The sequence below is a fragment of the Puma concolor genome, chromosome A3, assembly GCF_028749965.1.
Source record: "Puma concolor isolate L17-30 chromosome A3, mPumCon1.1.hap2, whole genome shotgun sequence".
Taxonomy (NCBI): Eukaryota; Metazoa; Chordata; class Mammalia; order Carnivora; family Felidae; genus Puma; species Puma concolor.
Genome location: NC_141669.1, coordinates 125513941 through 125538695, shown reverse-complemented (window position 1 = coordinate 125538695; position 24755 = coordinate 125513941). Strand labels below are relative to the sequence as shown.

General features: G+C 44.1%; 2 protein-coding genes across 4 annotated transcripts in view; one reads left to right on the top strand and one right to left on the bottom strand.

The window, feature by feature from the left end:
- Positions 1-687: 687 nt before the first annotated feature.
- Positions 688-22321, bottom strand: YWHAB (tyrosine 3-monooxygenase/tryptophan 5-monooxygenase activation protein beta). 3 transcript variants are annotated; one of them, XM_025932228.2, is made up of 6 exons: positions 22181-22321; positions 7309-7611; positions 5005-5128; positions 3962-4125; positions 2991-3086; positions 688-2692 (listed from the first exon to the last, which is right to left on the bottom strand). In XM_025932228.2, the coding sequence occupies exons 2-6, from the start codon at positions 7600-7602 to the stop codon at positions 2636-2638; spliced, it is 735 nt and encodes a 244-aa protein (XP_025788013.1). In that variant the 5' UTR covers positions 7603-7611; positions 22181-22321; the 3' UTR covers positions 688-2635. The 3 variants fall into 3 exon arrangements, with proteins under 3 accessions (XP_025788013.1, XP_086558429.1, XP_086558430.1); XM_086702303.1 differs by lacking the exon at positions 22181-22321 and adding an exon at positions 18662-18686; XM_086702304.1 differs by lacking the exon at positions 22181-22321 and adding an exon at positions 10612-10852.
- LOC147582756 (uncharacterized) overlaps positions 21405-24755 on the top strand; it is a 29006-nt gene continuing 25655 nt past the window's right edge. The window contains exons 1-2 of the mRNA XM_086702813.1: positions 21405-21411; positions 21816-22784. Coding sequence (XP_086558939.1) covers positions 21405-21411; positions 21816-22783 — 975 coding nt within the window. The 3' untranslated portion in view covers position 22784. The remainder of the gene's footprint in view (positions 21412-21815; positions 22785-24755) is intronic.

Below are 24755 nucleotides of genomic sequence, written 5' to 3'. Positions count from 1 at the left end.
ACAGTGGACCACTAAGACTTGCCAGTATTTCCCCTCGCCTCTCACAGCGACTCTCCCGTCCTCTACTATAACAAAGCAGGCAGGTTCCCACGGCCCTGAGGGTGGTTGCCACAGATGGAAGTTCTGGAACTAGTCTGGTTGGGCAGCACATGGTAGCAAGCCAGCCCCAAACCCATTCTCACCTTGGGCTGAAATACACTCTACCCTGATGTTTTTCCCCCTCTCCTTGTGGGAGTGTGCAAGTTTTTGCAAAGGGGGCAGACGCCATAAGGAAACAGGGTTGCAGCCTACCATGAACCATAAAGTGTTAGGACAGTGACAGGGATTCGTAGAACCCTGGAAATGACCAAGCCTTGTGCAACCACCTCACAGGGTTTAAAAAAAGGGGGGGGGGGGGGGGGGGACGTGTGTGTCTTGAATGGGATGCAAAATAAATGTAGATAACAAATCCCAGAAGCTAAAAAAGACTTTGTTGTGGAAGGTGGAGAGGTGGCACAGAATGGGTGGAAAATGGTTGTTAATTAATGCTAATTTCTTCCCTTTTACACCTTGACTTGGGGTTCTAACTGGGATGAAATAAGGATGTTTCCTACTTCTAAAGAAAGAATTGAGCCAAAAATAGTGTGATCAGAAGAGGTAGCTAGTTCTGGTAGTGAGAGAGATGGCGCCATAGATCAATTCACAGGCAACTGATAAAATTTTTTATTTCACTTTTGAATTTTTACACTTTTCCTGATTATTCCATGTAAGGTGGAAACTAGAACTGTTGAAAAGACATACACAAATCTAGTACATCGGTAACCGGGGATTTTTCTTTTTTTGCTATACTATTTTCACAACCACAGGTGTGCTTGCTCGGCAATATAACCGTCACAGAAGCAAACGTGAGGCAGAATACTGGTGAGGAAACACAAAGCAAGAAAGAGCTACCAGATATACAGACAGGCTCGTTCCACATTCACTACTGCATTTTCAAGCGCCAAGTATTAACTGCACATTTTTGTTCAGCTAGAAGGGGCGGGGGGAGGGCAGGGATTTTTTTTGGGTTTTTTTGTTTTTTTTCCTTTTTTTTTTTCTTTTGGTTTGTTTTAAATCAGTGCATGAATGTTTCTTTTCTCATTTCAGCAGATGGACAAACAGGTGGACACTACGGCTACGTGGAATGTTCAAGGGAGAGGGGGGAACTGTGAGACTGGTAGGCCTGGCTATTCTGGACTCTCCCCACTGCGGCATTCATGCAACTTCCCTGCATCATAGGGTCTTGTTCAAACAGGTCTGTGAACTTGGCTGGAGGAGGCACACTTGGGAGATCTGGTGACAGGTACTAACAAGCATTATCAGGGCTGGCTGCAATACAGGGAGAAATCATGGATATTTAAAAATACTTTTTTCATTCAGGTTTCCGTATGACTGAAGAGCAACAAGCGTGCTGAGAACTGGAGGAAGCCAGAGCTGTGTGCTGGGAGCTCTTCTCAGAAACTCTTTGAAGCGCCGCCTGCTGACCAAAGTGCTCAACAACTCTGCTCACTCCCTGCAGGCCCCCATCCCTGCCCAGATGGGATTACATCGGATGATGAACGGAAGACAACGGCAGGATTCAAAAAGAAAACGGTGTCAGGAAGCAGGACAGAAACTTAAAGAGGGAAAAGAATACCGAAGTCAACAGTCAAAAGGGACAGTGGGAAGAATGTTTCGATTTCAAAATTTAGAAGCCGGGAGCTAGGAAGCACCTGAAGATTGAGTACTTCTCAAGTGAGAGGAAATCTCTGCAGAACATTACTCTTAAAGGTATCACCCAGGAAACAGAGGCGGCCTTTTTGACAGGCTACACACACAGCTTTTTGCCCCTCTAGCTCCTGGTTATAAGGAAAACAGATTCCACCACGGGAGCATAAGACAAATCAGTATGACGGCTGTAGGAAGGGGGTGTTAGCCACACATCACACAACACGTGTTCCAGGAGCACTGGACCTTTTCACGGGGTCAAAACCCAATTATCTGCCACAAAGAGTTTCCATTTCAGGCTTCGAGTTTACTCAGAGGAAGACACTGTGGACGTCTGCAGTCACGAACTTTTGACTGGCAACAGCCCGGACTGGCCAAGCGCCTGTAATCCCCAAAACACAGGCAGAACTACTCTGAGTTGCTGTCACAATTGAATGTCACAGGACAGGTGTCTCACTCCGCGCCCCAGCATCACAATATAATCTCTATAACTTTCTGTACAACTTTACAATGGAACTGTAGTTCAGGGACTAGTTGGATATCAGATTAAACTTTCCAAAAAGTTACACATAATTCAGGTCTATTTTTTTCTACCAGTAAGAGGTCTGCTAAGTTACAAAACCCCATAATCACAGTGTTCAGTTAAAAAAAAAAAAAAATTCAACACACAGTAATCCTGTCAATGTTAATCAAAATAAAAACTTCAGAATGCCGTGGCATTTATGTGACCAATCGGAGTTTTAGATACAAACGCCAGCTGTTTATCCCATGGACCATTTTGCTAGGCTGAGGCTGTGAAAAATTAAAAGTCGACGTACGACTCCTTGTTTTTTTTTCTTTTTATCGCACAAAAGGGATATATGTGGAGGGTACAGAGTGACATTGAACAGATCACAAAGCACAACAGACATTAGTTCTCTCCCTCCCCAGCATCTCCTTCATCTCCCTGGTTTTCCGACGTCCACAGCTGAAAAGAGAAAAACAGAGCTCGAATCAAAATAGGGCTACTCAAATTTACTCAGCGAGGTAGGCCCAGTCTGTGTCAGCTTATCTTCCATCTTCACTGCTTAAAATTCTTCCTGTATTATTGAAGGCAGGGAGACTGCAAAGGTCAAATTTTCAGCAGTCATTTCTAACCAATTTAACAATTTTAATACTTTTAACTGTACTTACAGGGTACAGATCCCCTTGAGTCTTGGGCAATAGTGAGTAGGAACAAGATTATACACCCTCCAGAAACAGCTGCACAAACCAGCAATACTTACAGTGAGATTGTCCCTAAGCAACTGCATGATCAGGGTGCTGTCTTTGTAAGACTCTTCATTCAGTGTATCCAATTCAGCAATTGCTTCATCAAATGCCTAAAACAAAGAGCCTTTAGCAAAGCTGTCACAGGTTCTCTGGAGCTAGTTTAGCCCCATTTTTTTTCTGTTAACAACAAGTGAATACAATTTCTTCTCCAGTACCGTACTTTGGGGGAACTGAGGCTATTACGACCTTGTTTGCTAGCTGTTTCAGCAAACAGATAATGCATGTTCATAAAGCACCAACGAACAATGACAAAAAAGTCCTAGCTGAGAACTTCACTGTATGTGAGAAGATAGCAGGTGTTACTGTCAACCCAGCACAAATTCACATAACTTTTTAACTGCCAAAGATATTTCCAATAACCCTTTTCTTCTTTCTTTACTAAAACTCCAAAGGTCTGGATACAGGGAATAAAGTGAGAACGGAAGTTCACACCACTAAATCTGATTCAATTAAGTGCCAGACCTTAGAGAATTCATTTCATACAACTTTTCCGGATTAAAAAATTCTTAAATAACAGTGTGCATGTTCAAAGACTAAAAAATATGTAGAAAAGACAGCTGAGTTACCAACAGAAGATAGGAGGTAACCCAGCACACAAAGAAAACCTGGTCTGATTTCTTTCTTTGGTTTACATAGTAGTAACTTCAAATCTTGGTATGAGAAATAGAATACCTAACAGCGCCTACAGAGCCCAGAGCTTGACAAGAAATAACACACTACCTTCCTCCTGAATTTTCTTAAACTCAGGTAATAAAAACAAATTCTTAAAAAACAAGCACAAAACCAAAACCAACCAAACACACACACACGCGCGCACACACACACACACACACACACACACACACACACACACACACACACACACACACACACACACACACACACAGTTTTCCTGTGATCAGAAAGCAGAGAAGGTCATTCTCACCGTTTTTGCCAGGCTGCAAGCCTTTTCAGGAGAGTTCAGAATCTCATAGTAGAAGACTGAGAAATTCAGTGCCAGGCCAAGTCGAATTGGGTGTGTAGGCTGCATTTCTTTCTTACTAATTTCAAATGCTTCCTGGTAAGCCTGCTGGGAGTTCGACACAGTGGCTATAAGAAAGATAAGAACATTAAAGGGGAGGTTCTTTCCCAGGTGCATCACACATTGGACCACCATCTAGTTATTTTACCACACTGGGCGTGGCTGAGGAACCATCAAATGAGGGGTGTCTCCGCCATTTGATTAACAACCATTCGTTAAATGTATACTCTCAGCCAAGTACTACATGACATGCTTTGGGAGAAAATGAAAACAATTAGGACAAAGTCTCCTAAAGCAGTAAAGAAATACAGAAATAACCTTTAACAAGACAGAACACGGGAAACAATACGCTCCAGCGGAAAAACCATGGACTTTGGAGTCAACAGACCCAAACTCGAATTCCAACTCCTATTCACTAGATGTGGGGTTTGGAGCACGTGAAAACTTCCATGAGCCCTGGTTTCCTTATCAGAAAAATGAACAGATTCCCACCGCAACTCCTAGAGTTTTGTAAGGAATAAACGAGATTCTAGAATACTTGGCACGTAGCAGGCACTCAAATAAAAGCACAGCTGTAGTTATCACCGTCACGAAAACGCGTATGTGATGAAAGAAATGCATCACTATTTACTATAGCGGTTCTAGGCTACCAGATACTTCAAAGTTTCAATAACGAGCCTTTTTTTTTTTTTTTAAAAGAAAAGGATCTCTTTAAACGCACTAGTGCGCCACACTTTTCATGCCGTTTTCCCCTTAGATACATTCTGATTTGTCACTCCCCATGACCCTGCTAATCACAGGTCAGCACAGTGCTGTGGTCTTCAAAATTTTCAGTACTGTGACAGTAGTGTCTATAAGGAACAAAGCAAAAACGGTTTTAAAATTCTTATAAAGGAAGACTGGCTCCACTACTGGTCAAATTTCCAAGGAGAAAAAAAGTTACTTACTTTGTTTATTGTCTCCAGATGCCACCTCAGAAAGATATCTAAAATAATCTCCTTTCATTTTCAAGTAGAACACCTTACTTTCTGGTTGCGTAGCATTGGGAATAAGATATTTGTCCAACAGCTCCTAAAAAATGATTCACATTCTGTTAAGAATCTGGAAATATTAGTTAGAAGATGTTATAACTATGTTTGAGGTTCAAAACACATACTACCACTTCTAAATAATATTTTTGAAGATTTAAAAAAACATAATTTCCATCCAAATCTTTTAAGTGGTTTTTAGCCCAGGTCATAACAGCAGATGCCTGTGTCCTTCTGTTAAAAATCACTCTGACCATCCACAAGGGGTTGATTAAAATATAGCCACACAATGGAATGCTACATAAGGCCTTAAAAATGACGATGCAGAACCACACTGATAACATGGTAAGGTTCTCAAAACAAGTCAGTGGAAAAAAAAAAGAAAAAAGGATTATAAATACCACATGAATCCTATTTGAATATTAAAATATGTATGTGCACACGCAAATATGGAAGAGAAAACTCTTGAGGGATATTTATCAAGATGTTAATAATGGTTCTCTATGTGACAGGATTAGAAATGATTTTTACTCTCTTATTTATACTCTTCTGCCTGGCTCCCCCCACCCCTTTTAAAAACAATGAACTTGTATTACTTCTGTAATTAAAAAAAAAAAAAAATCTTTACCTTTTGGGAGGAAAAAGGCGGTAATAGAGCAAAAGTGCCAAAAACTAAGTTGAAAATCAATCGGACCTGGGTAGAAATCCCTCCTCTGCCACTTACTATCTGTGACCCTGTATTTAAGCACCTGTGCCTTAGTTTTCCCGGCTATACAATGGGGAAGCATAATAGCCATCTTCTAGGATAATTATGAGGATAAATGAGCTAGTGTATATGAAGCGCTTAACACGTTGCCTGGCACGTAGTAAGCACTCAAAAAGTAGCTAATACTATTATTAATAATAAATTCCTTTAAACATTTATGCTTACAACAAAAGCAGTTCTGAAGGAGTCCAAGCTTCGTATACAGAGCAATATTTTCGAAGAGTTGTTTTAGAATGTGGCATCCTGAAAAACTGGTTAAGAGGCAGTAAGTACCATGCTTTTCTTCACATTCTTTCAGATGCTCTTAAAAGCTGGTCTACATTTCAGGAATTATGGAACTTTCTTGCCCTTGGAATGCATGCCATACTTCATCTGAATACCAGATGTACCTAACATTCAGGAATTAGTGCACCATTAACAAACCCCCAAATTACGAACAGGCAACAAATTTAGCCATGACACTCTTACACCATGAGTCTCATAAGAAGGGCAGCTCAATGCAAAAGCTTAGCTGTAAGGGAATTTAGTCAATCAGAGTGAGAAGCTGCAAGGGGCAGTCATCATTTTAATACTCTCTGCAGACAGACAGGGTGTGACTCCTTATGGGTTAGGGAGGAGGAGTACTGCCTGATGGCTGACAAGCTTTGTACTGGTTTTCAAAAGAAAGGTGTCATGGGCAGTAATTCGGAGAGGCAGCCAGCAGGGGAGGAGGTAGATCCACAAGTGTGAATTCCTTTTCCCTTCAAAGCAGCCCTCACCGTTCATTTTTACCTGATTTCACCTGGAAGAAAAAGAAAGTTCCCAGTGGGCTCAGGATGTGAGGGAAAGACAATATGATCATGACTTGCTCTAGGATACGCACCCCTCCCATCCAACCCCAGACTGTGGTCAGAGTGAAATAGTTCAGAAACAATCACTTGACCAAGGCTTATCTAAAACCCAGGAGAGGACAATCCCCAACCGCATCTGATCTGGCTTCGGAACACAGGCCAAACTGACGGGCGCGGCTAACTTTCAGGCCTTTACACTGTGCAGACGCGACTGGGGAGAGGGTGAAAGGGAGCTCAGCTTCTTGCTCCCATCTCCCCTGCTGGAGAGGACATCACCACTCAGCCTGACATACAGAACAGCCTATCTGTGGCTGCACCTACCTGGCATCCTGCCTATCTGGACACGGTTTCTAAAGAAAAGATGGAGGGATGCTGACTCAGTGTTCCTGTTTATCATAGGTCTTTTTGAGGGGAGGGGAAAACACCCCATTTGTGATGAGCAACCTCTGATCAAATAAGAGGTGAGAGAAATCACATCATACGCTCACAAATTAGTTGCAACTGGTTTGCAGCTTTCCAGTACATTCCAACACCTTTCTCTCAGAAGTCGTTTGAGAGTTTGTATTTGCACATTAAATCGATACTGTCTGGAAATCACTATCTGCAACAGAAGCACTGGCCTCTTACCAGAACGTCATTGCAGATGTCCTGCAGTTCGGCCTCTATCTTCTCCCGGTACTCTTTGCCCATCTGCTGCTTCTTCTCGTTCCTCTCTGTCTTCTGCTCGATGCTGGAGATGACGCGCCAGGAAGAGCGGCGGGCACCCACCACGTTCTTGTAGGCCACGGAGAGCAGGTTTCTCTCCTCATTGGAGAGTTCGTGCCCCTGCTCCGTGACCGCCTTCATGGCCGCAGCCATATCGTCGTAGCGCTCGGCCTGCTCAGCAAGTTTGGCTTTCTGTACCAGCTCACTCTTATCCATGGTCGTTCCCTAGAACAGGAGCAAGAGAGAAAAAAGAGAGGAAGCAAGTGTCAGGGTTCAGGGCCCAGGAAATGCAATGTAAATCTTCTTCCAACCGTGTGGTGAGAATCATACCTAGATACGAAACGTGTGCTTCCAAAAGCCCTCGGCAATGCTGAACATGAGCACTTACAGGGTTAAGAACTTTGCTAAGTTTTCTAGGGTTTTTTTTGTTGTTGTTGTTGTTTTTTTAACCAAGAGTAGATATGTTTACAACAATCCCTTTCCCCTTTTTGAGGTGAAGAAATGGAGGTTCGGAGAAGGCTCTGGGCAACCCTGCTGAGAGACCCCTGGAGACTCGTCTCTGTCCCCACGTGTCCTGTCTGCCTTCCCAGCACATGGAGGCTGCTGTACCAACTATTTCTTTAGAGGCTTATGCTAAACACACATCCTTAACTTCTTTCCAGAACTGTCTGGTTTTGACCAGTATGACTTTTTCCCCATAGTACAGAGAAAAACACCTTACGTGTGATGATTGCTTCCATTAATTTTAAAGCAAAGCTAGAGCTTTAACTGTTACATTTGGTAGTGCCCATCAAGAGCCGGCACCTAAAAATAGGAGCCATTGTTACGGATCTTCTGCACTTTGCTAACTTTGTTACAAGGACACATTGTAGACAAGAGCATAAACCAAAGGCAGGCAGATTCAGCTCTCTCCAGCACCCGCTCTGCTACTTACAAGTGGAATATGACCTTGGTCACATCACTTAACCTCTGAGAGCTTCAATTTCCTTACTGGAAAGTAAGAACATTACCTACTCTCCGTGGCGCTGCCGTGAGGAACAAATGACCTGATCTATGTGAAGGTGCTTTGAGAAGTTTAGAGCATTACAAACAAACATCAGGCACTAATTTTGTATATGGCATAGGTTGTAAGAGGAATGCATTCAAGATGCATAGCAACAGAACTTCAAACCATAACTGAGTTCATTTTAAAAAAATTTTTGAGGGGCACCTGGGTGGCTCAGTCGGGTAAGTAAGTGTCTGACTTTGGCCTAGGTCATGATCGCGCTGTTTCCAAGTTCACGCCCCGCATCGGGCTCTGTGCTGACAGCTCAGAGCCTGGAGCCTGCTTCAGATTTTGTCTCCCTCTCTCTCTGCCCTTCTCACGTTCGGCGCGCACTCTCTCTCTAAAGTAAACAAACATTAAAAAAAATTTAAAAAAAAATTTGGAATAGTCACTTTCAGTGACCTCAGCTTATCAAACCTTTTAGACACCCATCAGTTAATATGCCTCAAATTATTCACCTCACCTTAGTCAATTCCTCACAATAATCACTATTTACAGAGAATTCAGTTTTTGGATAATACGTAGCTAAAAAATTTTGTTAAACAAAACGAACCAAAAGTTTGTTTTACGTACTGTTAGTTTAAATTTTGATATGTCCCTCTGTGCCACGGTGCACAAATATACTATTATCTTAGGTACAAAAAGGGAAAATACTACTTTAAATAATAGTAGGAATATCAGTATCTGTTTAAAGTTTACTTATTTTGAGAGAGCATGGGGGAGGGGCAGAGAGAGAGAGAGAGAGAATGAATGAATCCCAAACAGGCTCCACAAACTGAGATCACGACCTGAGCCAATATCAAGAGTCAGACGCCCAACCAACTGAGCCACTCAGGCACTCCGGAGTTATCAGTATTTTTAAAACAAATTCTTTCAGGGGTGACTGGCCGGCTCAGTCAGACTCTTTCTTGATCTTGGGGTTGTGAGTTCGAGCCCCATGCTGGGTGTAGAGATTACTTAAAAATAAAATCTTTAAAAGATAAAACAGAAAACCCAAATTCTTTCATTACTATATACACAGCATCACAATTTAAGACTCTGAAAATGACTAATAATTTTAAAATAGCAAAGGAAGTACAACCTCTCCTCACAACATGGTTTTGCCTCAAGTATTTCTGCATTTTTAAGCGAGAAATTCTACAGACAGGGCCCTATCACATGAAAACGTGTTATTAGATGGAGCATAAGATACACCCCAAACCTAGACAATTCCAACAGATTTGGTTCTCTAAGTTCAGAACTACTATTTTCCTTCCCACTGCCTATGATCTAAGTCATACTCAGAGCCTCGTCCTACATAAGGCTTGCTAATTCTAAGCTCACACTCAGTGAAGCAAGTCTCACCTGATCTGCCCGACATCTTCACCCACGTCACTAGAGGGAGACTGTAACAGAGATAATAACCCTCATGAAACATTCCATTTGCTCTTCTACATTTTCCGGCAGTCCCCAGGGGCACAGCGTCAGTTCTAATCAAACAGCGGCAATGATGCTATTTCCAGGTGACAATTGAAAGCCTGTATGTCATCGGAGAGGCTCTCTTCTTATACAGCAGCCACCTAGAAGGCCATGTGCTCTAGACGCTGTGCAGTGCCGGAAGCCTGAGTCCCCGAGTGACTGTGTCGTGCAGGGACTCCTACAGGCTGGCCCTGGACTGGAAGTATGGTCATTGGGTGAAGTCATGGAGATGCTGGTGCTGTTGGCTGCCACAACACAGCCTAGTCTACTCTGATCAAAGTCCATCAAAAGGACGCCATCCTTCGTGTTCAAATTACACACTTACTATGTCTAATTTTCTTGACCACAAAGTCGTTCAGACTTTCAGACAGCAAATAATCCTATCTTCGCTGTTCCTCAAAGTGAGAAACATTCTGAGAGAAGCTAACTTTCAATAACTTCAGAAACGTTCCAGTTTGCGGATGAATTCAAAGTTAGCGATCGCTTAGTGGCCCACTCTGAAGTTCATTGAACAGCACCTGTGCAACTCCACCAGGAAAGATTCCAATTAATAAAGTACTGGCCCAAAGCCAATTCAGAGCCAAGCCATCACATGCGGGATTATAAAAGAGTAGTAGAGAAACACAAAGGATCAACACTGCCCCAAAGATGCCACGAGACTCTTTGGCCTTGCCAGCCCCCCACTTAAGCTTCCCTCCCAAACAGTAAAAGTTGAATCCTACCTCTCTGATGAATCCTGACTGTTCCCTGGGAGCTCCCAAAGGTACATGCCCTATTTCTCAAAATCAAATATGGGCTGTTTCGGGGCCAAGTATTTCAAGCTTCTTCAGAAGTTGCAAGAGCTTCTTGGACATTGAGAGCCATCACGGTATGTTAAGACTGAATACACGTCTTCAAAAATGTACCCATCTGTTTAAAAAACTTTAATTTCATACACACACAGGCACACGACAACTACAACAAACAAAATCCACAGCCAAGTGTCCTGATGCCTACTGCTTACATAACTTTTGACTTATATAACACGGATTTTGAAGCAGCTAGACCAATTTCAACAGGAAATGGGTTACACAACACCCAGCAGTTTGGAGGAAGGCAGGAGACGAGAGAGATCTGGAACAGTTCCTAGTTCTGCATCTGTAATAAGCCTCCCTTCCAGTCTCCCCAGACCACGGCCTTTAGTCTCCTGTTACCTTCAGCCCTCTTGGTGTCTTAAAGAACAGACCCATTCTTAAAACTCTGACTGAGTCACTTCCTGCTCAAAATTCTTTAAAGTTCCCTCCCGCCAATAGTAGTCGGATTCACTCCCGTCATTGAAGATTTTCCAGCCTATCTTTCCAGCCTTTTGCCAAAACATGCCCTCCACACAATTTGTGCTTCTGCCAAAATGGTTTTCCTGGGAGTCTGCTTTTCGGTCTCCATGTCTTTGCTCACGAAGCCACTCCCTCTGCCTGGAACGTCCTTTCCCATCTACTGAGCATACAGAATTCTTCAGAGAGTGGCCCGAGTGCCATCCCCCCATGAAGTCTTTCTGAAACCACCAAGCTGGAGATGTCGAACATGACAGCCACCGGCCACATGTAGCTATGTCACATGTGGAAACCATGGTATTTTGGATATGTGGAGTTAAGTTTTTAAAAAAACTATTAAAATAGGCGCACCTGGGTGGCTCAGTCAGTTAAGTGCTGGACTCTTGATTTCAGCTCAGGTCATGATACCAGGGTCACGGGATCAAGTCCCGACTCGGGTTCCGCGCTGGGCGTGGTGCCGGCTTAAGAGTCTCTGTCTCCCTCTGCCCCCCTCCTCTGCTCACACTCTTTCTCCAACGAACAAAAAAAAATTAAAAATAACAAAAAAATAAATTATTCAAGTAAATCTCACATGCTTTTTGCTTTTTTAATGTAGCCACCAAAAAATTTTAAACATGTGAGGATTGTATTCTATTTCTACTGGAGAGAGCTGCTCCGAGCTGAAAATATTCTCAACAAAGCATTTCATCTATCTCTCTCTTCACGACTTATCCCATTTCTTCAGTACTAAAATGATACGTATTTATCTCTAAGTCCCTCACCACACCATAAACTCTTCAGGGCAGATCTCCCACAGCACCTTGCATCTGACCCGCATCAACTGGCATCTGCTGCATGAACAGATCCCCAAACGAAGGAATAATAAAACTGCAAATGTGGCAGTTTTCCCTCCGCTCAGATAATTCAAAACACCAAGTACCTATTCTTCACAAGCACATTAAATCCTCATAATGTGTGTACCTCATTCCTTGTACGCCTGCATCCTCCTCCAAAATTACTCTGCCAAAGGCATGCATAGCACAGGGAATATCGTTAGTGGTACTGTAAGAGCGTTGGACAGTGACCGGTGGCAGCTACGCTCGGGTGAGCACAGCATTAACGTGTAGACTTGTCGAGTCACTATCTTGTTCACCTGAAACTAGTGTACCACGGCCAGTCAACTGTACTTCAACAGAAAAAGTGAAAAAAGCCAAAGCAACTCTTAGTCCCGCCCCCACCCTCACTCAGTCACCCTCAACGACTCTTCTGGCAGCTCCACCAAGTCGAAACTCTGCCCGGCCTTCGAAGTCCTTTGTCGGCGTGGCTCTTCCGTACCCGTCCGGCTTTCTCACTGGCCACTCTCCAACATGGATCTTTCTCTCCGGCTGGAGAAGACCCTCGAATACCCTACACGTGTCAGGCTCAAACACCCCTGAAAGGGCTTTTTTAGTTCCTCGGTCTAGAATGCTCTCCTCTGTACTTCCTGCCTATGCAAACCCTATCCATCCACCTGGCTAGAAAGCCTTCCATGGCTATCCCAGCCCCTGCTGATGGACCAGCCTGTGAATCCAAATGTACCTGTAGCCTACGACACAGTCCAGGGCCTACATTCCATATGTTTGCTGGTACACACGATGAGCAGGGTCCCTTCACCAACAGTCCCACGTGTTATGTCCTCACAGGAAAGCTCCCCATTGGTTCCTCACTTAATGCCTAACGCTGTGCCAAGCACAAAACTAATGCTCAAATAAATATCTGTCAACTTTTCTCAACAAATCAGTACCGGGAGAGCAGAAAGAGCAGGGTAGCTGTATGTGGTTATGGCAGAAAGGCAACAAGACCAGGTGTAAGAGCGGGATGTGCTACTACAAAGCCCCGTGAGCTTGTTCGATCTCAGCCTTCCAATCTGTGCACTGGAGACATGACATCTAGCTCACAAGAGGTGCTGTGATGAGATGGTGCAGGGAATTAAAGGAAATCTTTTTCTGAAAAGAAATGCATAGTGTGAAACCAATGGAAGCACTATTATTCCTCTAACAGTACCTACACATCCCCGTGCCGGCCCACAGATGTGAGCTCGGTTTTTTATTTATTTACTTAACATTCAACCCAGGAGAAGGAAAGCAAGTCTAGATTCTTCTTGTATAGGAAGTGAGTATGTTACAATGTTAACATTCCTAGATAAGACTCCAGCCTTCAACAGCCTCAAAGTGGACACACATGTTAACCATAACACCTTCGCTCATTAGTTCCTAATTGAATTTTCTTGAATTGAATGCCAAGAAGTGACGGTTTATAATCAGGACCTACTTTTCTTCTGAGACTCTCAACCAATGTCCTACCAAGAGAAACATCAGCAAGAGGTCCTTTATTTACCTCCCCAAAACCTTAAAAGGCTGTGGTCTCACCATTCAGCCTGGCACTAACCGCTCAGAGACGACAGAGCAAACCTGTTGGAGGCCGCAACACATCAAACCAGGCAGAGTACCAGCAGACTTCCTTGTGCTGGGCACCAATCAGGAATGCCGACACGAAGATGCCTCAGAACGGTTCTCAAGCACAGCCATATGATGATGATGGGTGTCTATCTCTGCTAAGCCACTGGATGAGGTCCTGTAAACACTTTAGAGGACTGGGAAGCATTTGCCGATTAAATCAGCAATGCTTAGTGAAAAACTGGAAACAAGCTAAATCTCCAAGAGCAGAGCGGTTAAGAAGATGGATAGTTGGTACGAGACTACAGGCCTGTTAAAAGAAGGGAATTAATGTCACTTATCTATTAAAGAGATACATACAATCGGAAGAGGAAGAAAAAGAGGCACAAAAGTATTTCATTTTTGTAAAATACCGCTAAGTGATATTATGAAGAATAATTCTGAGGGTGCCCATGAAATAACAGGATTTCCTTCAAATACATGAAACATCAAATCTGACAGTAAATGCTGAAATGAAAGTATCTACGAACCAACCACGGCCCTCTATCTCAAAATTCTTTGCCTAGAGGATTTCTTTTAGCCAGGTTCAGAATACTAAGAGGCCATTTCGCAGTAGCCTGAAGCAGATATCCAAGCACAGGAAGGAAAAAAATAAAAATAAAAATGACTACCCAGTGCTAATCCATATTAAAAAAAGAAAAGCAGCCTTGCAAAGGAAGAAAAGAACTGAAAATGACCTTGTAAAACGTGGCCTTCGGCTATATCTAACTTTCAGTTATGTTTTGTCTTCAAGGAAAAGGACATGCTCAATTCTAAAATACTGAGCTTTGGGGCACCTGGGTGGCAAAGTCGGCTGAGCGTCCGACTTTGGCTCAGATCATGACCTCGCAGTCCGTTGAGTTCGAGCCCCGCGTCGCGCTCTGTGCTGACAGCTCAGAGCCTGGAGCCTGTTTCAGATTCTATGTCTCCCTCTCTCTCTCTGCCCTTCCCCTGCTCATGCTCTGTGTGTGTGTGTCTCTCTGTCAAAAATAAATAAACATTAAAAAAATTTTCTTTTTAAATAATAAAATACTGAGCTTTAACGGAGCTTAATAATTTGCTAGAAATTTAAAATAAGGATGCCATGGTCTATCATGTGTCTAATTATGAAACACACGGGAATGGAATCTGTTTCTAGGAAAGCCCCACATACAACAAATATGGGCTTCAAAAAGAGAAATTTAGCGACGTTTAAAGTAACTTCTCTGAGCCTCAGTTTCCTCAAATGTTAAAAGGAGACATTAGTTCCTATCAAATAAGATGATGTGCAAAAAAAGGGCTAGTAGGTGCCGGGTCGGAGTAAAGGAAAGAAAGTAGACACATTCTTACCCTTAAGCTACTTCACAAAAACATAGTGCATATAATTCAGTGTGTGTTGAAATCACTGCAAATGAAAAAACTCTTTTTGAGTATGAACTCTTTTCTTGGAACTCACTGACAGGAGCACCTTAAAAATCTAGACTCCCAAGTTTCTGTGGGGTAGGAAGGGATCGTAAATTCTGACTAGCGTTCAGCCGCACCATTCTGGACAGAGCATCCACAGCACCATAAGGCCAAAGATACAGTTCTGGAGTCACTCTGCTGAAGGAAAAACAGATGCCAAGCTACAAGCAGGAAGAAGTGAGAAAGTCAATGGGACCTGGTGGTCAGGGGGTGCTACCCAGAAAAAGTGAAGTACTCCTAGCTCTTAAAGAAAACTACTCGCTGAAAAACACCCACTCTAAACATGTCTGTGTGCCATTCAACACACAAAATTCAGAGTCATGTCACCAACTTAATTCCGTCCGAACATCTGCAGGCTGTCAGAAAATGAAACAGCATGTCCGAAATACAAAATCATTAGCGCTGATGTCCACAAACACAGAATTGTGGAGGAAAACTTCTATTTCAAAATCTCTTCCCTCTTCCGCATCAGTTGTTGAATATTGTTGTTAATTATGTCCAATTAGCCAAAACTAAAACAATGGAGGCATTAAGTGATACCCAAGGTCACACAATGTGAACCCAGCAGACAGGACAACCAATTGATATCTTGGCTTTAAAGGATCAATCCCAAAAGACAATGTGCTGATTTTGATCCATAAACGCAGCTCAACTGGTCAATCTTGTGAATAGGGTTCAAAAGCTTTGAGCCCACCTACATAATGGAGTGACTCAGCCCAACTACCAGTACCACACCCCAACTCTATAGGTTACCTGACCTCTGTGAGTCTGTTTTCTCATGCATAAAACAGGCAAATCTACACGATACGGTTTTTGTAAGAAGTAAACCAGTTCATGATGCAAAATACTTAACAGTCTCTACGCACTGTAAACACTCAAATAGCAGCCACACAAAAGTCTAACCAACATGGTCAGCCAGGGAAGGGACACTTAACTACACACCTCATTTTTGCTTTTAATGTTTATTAGAGAGAGAAAGAGAGACAGGGTGCGCGCACAAGCAGGGGAGGGGCAGAGACAGAATCCGAAGCAGGCTCTAGGCTCTGAGCTGTCAGCACAGAGCCTGACTAGGGGCTCAAACTCAGGAGCTGTGAGATCATGACCTGAGAGGAAGTCAAAGTCGGAGGCTCAACTGACTGAGCTACCCAGGCGCCCCCACACCTCATTTCTTTTCAATCCAAATGGATTTATTTAAAGACTTTTAAAAGAAAGACACATGTTAATTTACCTATGCTTATTTCTAAAGTAGCACTTAGCATAGTTTACCCTAAATGTCTTTGTTGACTCCCACACTGGACTGTGAGTTTAAGGCAGGAATCCAGACTTTATCTCTGGGCACCCAAATTGTGGCATAATGCCTGCCATGCTGAGTAGGACTGTTTCATCACTTGATGTACCTTTTTTTTTTTTGAAGTTTATTTACTTTGAGAGAGAGAGAGAGAGAGAGAGAGAGAGAGAGAGAGAGAACACAAGTATGAGTGGGGAAGAGAGAGAGGGAGAGAGGGAATCCCAAGCAGGCTCCGTGCTGTCAGCATGTAGCCTGACACCAGGCTCAATCACACGACTTCGAAATCATGACCGGAGCCAAAAGCAAGAGTGGGCCACTTGACCGAGTGGGCCACCTAGGCGCCACTCGATGCACTTTTTTAACAGAAGTGCACAAGGCTGTTATTTCCTATGTGGACAGAGATAAGTAGACCACATCTGACCTATGAAATACAGACTATATTTACACTCTGCCTTAGTCTACTTTTTGAATAGAGCCACCTTAGCTCCAATCAGAAGACAACACTATACTTTTTTCTTTTTTTTAATTTTTTTTTCAACGTTTATTTATTTTTGGGACAGAGAGAGACAGAGCATGAACGGGCAAGGGGCAGAGAGAGAGGGAGACACAGAATCGGAAACAGGCTCCAGGCTCTGAGCCATCAGCCCAGAGCCCGATGCGGGGCTCAAACTCACGGACCGCGAGATCGTGACCTGGCTGAAGTCGGACGCTTAACCGACTGCGCCACCCAGGCGCCCCAACACTATACTTTTTGACTAATGTTTCTCAGCTACTAATATTTGAATTATTTTTTAATGTTTATTTATTTTTGAGAGAGAGAGAGAGAGAGAGAGAGAGGGAGGGAGGGAAGGAGGAAAGGAGGGAGAGGGAGAGAGACAAAGCATGAGTCGGGGAGGAACAGAGAGGGAGACACAGAATCCAAAGCAGGCTCCAGGCTCTGAGCTGTCAGCAGAGCCCGATGCCGGGCTCAAACCCACGAACTGCGAGATCATGACCTGAGCTGAAGTCAGACACTTAATGGACTGAGCCATCCAGGCACCCCCCAATTTTTATATTTATAGATTCAAACTGAGTTTCAACAAGCCCTTAGAATATTTTCTGTCCATCTCCTCTTTTCAAAAGTCCATGCCAGTTGATTGTTGATTTAATAAATAACAAAAATACCCATCATTTATGGTTTGCCTAAATGTGTAAAGCACTAGGCCTTTATTATCAACTCACTTAATCCTAAGTATTCTATGAGGTAGGTGCCATTGTCCCCTTTCACAGATGCCAGGAGTAACCTGCCCACGGTCACACAGGTATTAGCTGCCACATGGTCTTTCCTCTATGTGGCACTACTTCCTAATGCTCAACTAGGATTCCCAATGCTTACTTAAGGAAAAGATAAAATGGACAACTTTTCAAAAAACATACAAAGTTATTACAGTGAGATTTCAGAATCGGCCTTACGTTAATTCATCTAGCTTTAAAAATCAAAATAAAATTAAGGAGTTAAAAATAGCATATGCCAAAAACTCAAGAGACTGTCAAATAAGCTTTGAGGTCTGTGGGCAAATAGAACAATGGCCAGGATTCATATCTACTTTATTGTTACCTCTGTCCCGGTCAAGGCCATTCAGAAATAACTTTTACTGTTGGGTCTCTCAGGTTAAACAATGAAATAAAACTAACAGGAAAAAAACTTACATAAGAGAGAACTGGCCAGATTATCTAAAAAAAAAAAAAAAAAAAAGGTTGTCTCACTAACTACTAACTTACTGTTGGGAATGACTTGTTCTCTTGAGGCCATCAATCAATCTCATCTCATTATAAGTACATATTAGAAACACAACTATGCCTGTATTAGAAGATCTTTTAGCCCAGAAAGCAGTAAGCTTTTTACTTGGCTTTTAGCACACATATCCCAAAATAGAAAGTACTTTAGTCTATTTTTCCTCCCTAAGTATTCCCCTTAGAAAAATTCCCTTAGAATCCAGCTCCAACTGTAAAGTTTCTCCCTCATGACATACAGATGACTACCAGAACCAGATTCCTGTAGAGACCAAGATGGTTGTAATGCTCAGAAGGTGCTTTTAAAAAACAAATTTCTCGCCCCCTTGCTAGTGTGAACTGCCACCTCTCCCACAAAAATGCAGGAACCAAGGGGTGTAAAGTCCCTTTACAAGTAAATCTTAGTTAAGTCTGGGGTATCCTTATTTCAAGGACAGCTGCCTAATGTGATGCCACTGAAAGAATAGGTAGCCTAACAGGAAATTACAATTTTCTCTCTACTTACGTAGATTTATTTTCTCATCTCTTCCTCCCCAACAAAATATGGAAAGTATCAAAATCTACAAAAAAAAGTAGTATGATAAGCCAAAATCAGTGATGATAGTCCTGACCACATCCCATTAGGTAAAAAACATAGGATTAGATAAATCAGTGTGCCGCAAAGTAACTGATGAATCCTTTTCCTAATATGAAGCAAATGCTAGAAACACTGGGGTCTTCACAAGCTTGCTTCCTGATGCACACCAGCAGTATCATCCCTACAGGTCAGAATGAATACGGTCCCTCCAATGTATTACATGATATTTATCCTCAAAAATAGCTAAAATTCCTGCCCAAACACATTTACTGTAATAGGATATGTGTAAAGAAACGTTACGAACTAAACGGTGCTCACACAAAACATGTTCTACCATTAGTAGACACCTATTATTAGAGCCAAAGTGCCTGGGTTTGATTTCTGGCTGCAGCGCTTACTTACCTTGTGCTGTGTATGGATCTAAGTATACACACCCCTGGGAAAATTATCTAACTTTTCTATGCCTCAATTTCCTTATCTGTAAAATGGGGCTAATTGTACTTACCTATTGTTAGTTGTTATGAAGACTTGGTTAATATGTACAAGGTGCTTAAAACAAAGCTTGCCACACAGTAGGCAGTGTAAGTGATTACTATTATTATAGACTAATTACCTGATGCTACCTCATCAGCTGATGAATAAATTACAAATGGACGGATTCTTTTTTAAGTTTATTTGTGGGGCGCCTGGGTGGCGCAGTCGGTTAAGCGTCCGACTTCAGCCAGGTCACGATCTCGCGGTCCGTGAGTTTGAGCCCCGCGTCGGGCTCTGGGCTGATGGCTCAGAGCCTGGAGCCTGTTTCCGATTCTGTGTCTCCCTCTCTCTCTGCCCCTCCCCCGTTCATGCTGTCTCTCTCTGTCCCAAAAATAAATAAATGTTGAAAAAAAAAAATTAAGTTTATTTGAGAGAGAGCTCACGTGTGAGCAAGCAGGAGAGGGGCAGAGAGAGAGGGAAAGAGAATCTTACGCAGGCTCCAGGCTGTCAGAGCAGAGCATGAATCAGGGCTCAAACTCACGAACTGGGAGATTGTGACAAATGGATGGATTCTTGTGTCTATACTATGTAGCATTTATGCTTTGTCTAGTCTCTATATATGTATATTCACAGATATAGTCAACTAACATTTATTAAACACCTACTATACCCCATATGCTTATTTTAATTATTGAGTTTGTCACAACACAACAAAGACTATATTACCATTTGTATTGTACAGATGCAAACAGGCTCAGAAAGACTGGAGATGCTATACACAAAATAAAGTTCTACAATAATATATCGATTTTTGAAAAGCAACAGGTATATAAAGCAGGGATCGGTCTCATGAGAATGCAGCTGAAGAAAAAAGAAAGCTATTAATAGTGGACTCTGTGATTTAAAAAAAAAAAAAACAAAACCAAAAGCTTATATTTAACAGTTTACAGTTTGTAAAAAAGGCCTCAGGACAACTCTGGAGATAGAGAAGCTAAGAACCAGAGATTAAGTAACATGCTAAAGATCCCACAGCTAGAAAATGCTATAGGCAAGACCTGAACCAAATTTATCTGACTCCAAGTCCAGTGCTCTTTGTTTCTATATCCACAGCCAATTGGGCAAAAGTCACTTTTTGCAGTGGCTCAAGTCTCTGGAGACTGTGCCTCCAGAACTAGCATCATGGGAATTTGCTCCGCCTGGTTTTATGGAGGCTGCCTTCCTGATCTATAGAGCTCCAATTCTAAAATGGCTTCAACATAACACAAGCACTGCATGATGGGAAATGTACAGAAGATTATAGGGTAGGAGCCATACTCCAGGAGCTGACAGTCCAGAAACATTTGCTCCTGATGAATGAGGATATTCAATCTAAAAACTAGGTGTGTGGTCTAGTCCAAACGACCTCATTTCCCATAGACTTCATCTGTAAGATGGGTGAATGGTTTCTTATCTCACCGAAGAGAGTGTAGGAAAATAATTCAGTAGTTGCTACGAATTATTAGCGTTCCATTTGGAAGACCACACCTAAAATTCTAAGTAGGGTTCAGTAAAAAGTGACACGTTTTACCCTCACCATTCTGTATGCTGCTAGGGAAAAACATCCAAGAAAAATGAGGGCTCAGACAACTGAGATATTCCTGAGAAATGGGGTACGTTGGGAGCAGTCAAGAAAATCACTAATAATCAAGCACTATGTATACACATAAATTTCCAAAGAGAAAATGCAAAAAGCTGAGTAGCTGTGTGTCCAGTTCTATAAACTGCCTATGCGTGTGGTTTCATATGAACGATTGAGACACAGTGAGAAATTCAGACAATTTTCATGTTCTTGAAAGTGCTTCATCTTTCTGCTTTGGATCCTGTGGCCGCCTGATTTTGTATGTTCATAACATCATCTTGCCAAATTCCGTCTCCCACACAGGACAAGTAAAATCAGAGTCTGATGCTACCTAGCCTTACCAAAGAAAAAGGGAGTGAAGCCAAGGACAAGAGACATGCATTTTTACAGAAACGCTGGCAAATTACCAATACTGCCACCTTTGAAAACCCCATTACATGCAGGTCTCCATTTGCAACAAAGATGTACTCAATCCTCTAAAGATAAGGGGCCCAAATCAATCCCACCCCTTCCCCATCACCAGGGAGGGCACCAGGCAAATTTCAGCCCTAAAAACGTGCTAACACACAGTATGGGTAAATGTTGGGTGAGGACACAAAAGACTTTGGCATTAAATGACGGGTAAATACCGTGGGAAAACACTCCCGATTTTCAGTCTCTGATATTTTTTTCCCGGGCATCAGGCCTGACTCAGTAACCGGTTCCAACAAATGCATTTTCTTGGTTCAAACCTCAACCCTGTGCTTCTCAGGGAATCTCGGGTTCTGCTAGGCTCCCAAGCCAGCGACCGATGAAGAAATGGCTTTACTGCAAAGTGGGAGGGGGTTTCCCCTTTGCTCTCTCCCAAGGTTAAACCCCTTACCCATCCAGGGGAGTCAATACAGGCCCTGGGCCTCGAAAACTCGCCCGTATTGGGTTAAATTTTAATTTTTGGAAACCAGAAAGCAAGGAACAGGGTTAATAGGGCTTAAAGGGTCGGTTTTCGCCAAGGAGCAGGGAGGGGTCGCGCAGGGATCGAAGCTGGGGAGGGGGGGAATGGAGGGTCGGGGGTCCGCGGGTCGACGTCCCTCCGGGTCCCGTTCGGAGCCGCACCCCGCCCGCAGGGCAGGGTCGCAGGCGGCGAGAGCTGCCCAGGCCTTTCCGAGAGCGATGGGGCTCGGCCCCGGAAACAGGGAGGGGCCGCGGCCAGGCCGGGCCTGCGCCGCAGGCGGCCTCGCGGGGCCGGGGAAGCCGCGCGCCAACACCTCCCGAGTTCCACCCGCGGGTTCGCCCGCGTCGCCACGGCAGCCGGCGCCTGGGAAAAGCTTCGCGCTTGGGCCCCCAGGGGCCCCGGGCGGACCCCGCACCGCACTCACCGGGGGAGGACAACAGGGAGCAAAGGTGATTGCGGGCGAAGCTCCGAGCGCGGGTCACCGCTTCCTTCCCAAGCCCACTCCTCAGGCAGCAGCGGCGGCGGCTGCAAAGGCGGCGGCGGCGGCGGCGGCGGCGGCGGCAGCAGCTACCCCGGCTCCGGAATCGGCGGCGGCGGTGGCGGCAGCTCCACTTCCGCTCCGGTCACCACTTCCGCTCCGGCCCGAGCCCCGCCCCGCCCCTGCGCCGGCTCCTCATTGGGCGAGCGGGCCACGGGGTTGCCCCGGCCGCCCGAGAGGGGCGCTGACGGAGGGAGGAGAAGGGGAGAGGAGACCCGGACGCCGCGGACGCGGAGCGAGGAGGAGGCGGGCGGAGGGGGACGGAAATGGGGGCGGAAAGAGGCGGTGGGAGAAGAGGGGGTGGAGCCGGGGGAGGAGGGAACGTGTGGGAACTTGGGGACTGGGCGAGGTGAGGGCTTGGGCGGGCGTGAGCCCCAGGTGCTGCGCTCTCTGCTTGGGCTCGGAACCCGGCAGGACCAGAACCACAGTCTCCGGGGTCATCCGTTCCCTCCCCACCCAAAAAGGAATCGCCACCGGGTCGGAGGCTGAGGTCAGTCCCCTTTCGCCATGTGTTTTGGGAATATTGGACCTAGGGAAGGACAGAAATTGCTTTTCCCTCAATTTTCGCTTAATCTTCCCTTTAGCCCTTTAACGGTACTTACCATTTTGCTCTTTTGTGGCCCGGACCAGGACTGGAACCGGCCAAGTCTTTGGTTCTTTTTTTGAAGCGGGTCTCTGTGATCTCTTCGTTGAGACACGCCCTTCCCAAGCCTCCTAGGGAAAGCTTAAGGGAAGGAAACAGGCCTCTACAGCCCCCACTCCCATTGAACTCAGTTCTCCAGAACGTCTTTCACCTCTTCTCCCTCCCTTTCATTCATTCTTTTAACAAATATTTACTGAGCAGGCTTTGTGTTCTGTGCTGGAGACAGAGCAAGCATGAGACAGACGGGCCTTGCTGTCTTGGAGTTTACAGTCTGGTAGGAGAAAGAACAAAGTAAATAGGCCTTTGTCATCTCTCCTTTACCCATACTTAGCTGAATGCTACAGACTTCTAACTCACCACCCTACCCTCAGCCCTGCCCCCATCAACTGCCAAAGTGATCTTTAAGAAATGCCATTCTTATCTTCCCTTTCTTGCTTAAATCCTTTGGTGGTTACTCAGACCTGGAAGACTATTGATAAGCGCCTTGAGTGTGACAGGTGACAGTCAAGGTTCTCCCTTTCCCTGCTCTTTCCCCTCCATGATAAAACCCCATTTCAGCTGGATGATGCCCTATCCTCCCAATATGCCAGCTCCAGTATTTCTAAACCATTTGTGTTAGTTGCCAACACTTTTTAAAGACAGACATTTCCGTGTGAACAGAAATCTGCATCAGTACTCCATCTGGCAGGACTGCGTTCACATTCCCGTGTGGCAACAATGGGCTGAAGCCAAGGAGTGGCTGTCCATTCTAGGTCAGAGACTTTTCAAAGTGCCAGGGTCCCCTCCTGACCTGAGTCTGCTTTTCTCATTTATGTATCTGCATGTAGGCATTTGTGCCAGTGACCCCTACACTTTTAACATGAGCAAGATTGAAAGAGAGTGTTGTGTAATGTAAACAGCACGGATTTGATGTTAAAACCGCAAGATTTGAACCCCAGAAGAGTTTCCAGTGCAAAAACTTCTCCATGGGGATCCATCTTTGGCAAACCAAAAAAAGATCAGTAATCTAGAGATTGACTCAGGTTGAAATAATGCAATGTAATCTGACTGTGGCTTCTGCCCCTATCCAGAAAATGCCTTAGTGGGGCAGAGGGCTCATGATAATTATACCCAAATGACGTCATCAGTGCGTTGAGGGAACCGAAGTGCCTTTTGCCAGGCACCCCTGAGTGTCTGCTAACAGGTTGCATGGATTCCCTGCTTTCATCATCTCTGCATTCTAGGCCAGAGGTCAACAGACCACAGCTATTGACAGACACAAACAGATACTGAAATACAACGTGGCAGATGAAGCCCAGGATATTTTGGGAGCCTGAGAGAAAGGCACAATCCATCTTGGGTTGGTGGGAGAGCAGGAAAGACTTTTTGAAAGGGAAGATACTTGAGCCTTAGATTCTATAAAGGATTTTTTTTTAATTGATAGGCTATTGGTGTAGAGCAGTTTCAGGTTCACAGAAAGATTAAAAAGGACAGTGTTCCCATACACCCAATCTCTGCCCCTCCCCATTTCCCCTAACATTAACAAGCTAGTGTTGTACATTAGTTACAATCAATGTACCAATATCGATATGTTATTAATGCAATAGTTTACATTAGGGCTCATTTATTTTGTACAGTTCAATTAATTTTGACAAATGCACGATATCTGTATCTACCATTGCTATCTCCTACAGAACAGTTTCACTGCCTTAAACCCCGCTGTGCCGGGGCACCCGGGTAGCTCAGGAGATCAAGAGTCCTTCTGACTTGATTTTGGCTCGGGTCATGATCTCACAGTTTGTGACTTCAACCCCAGTGTCAGGCTTTTGCACTAATGAC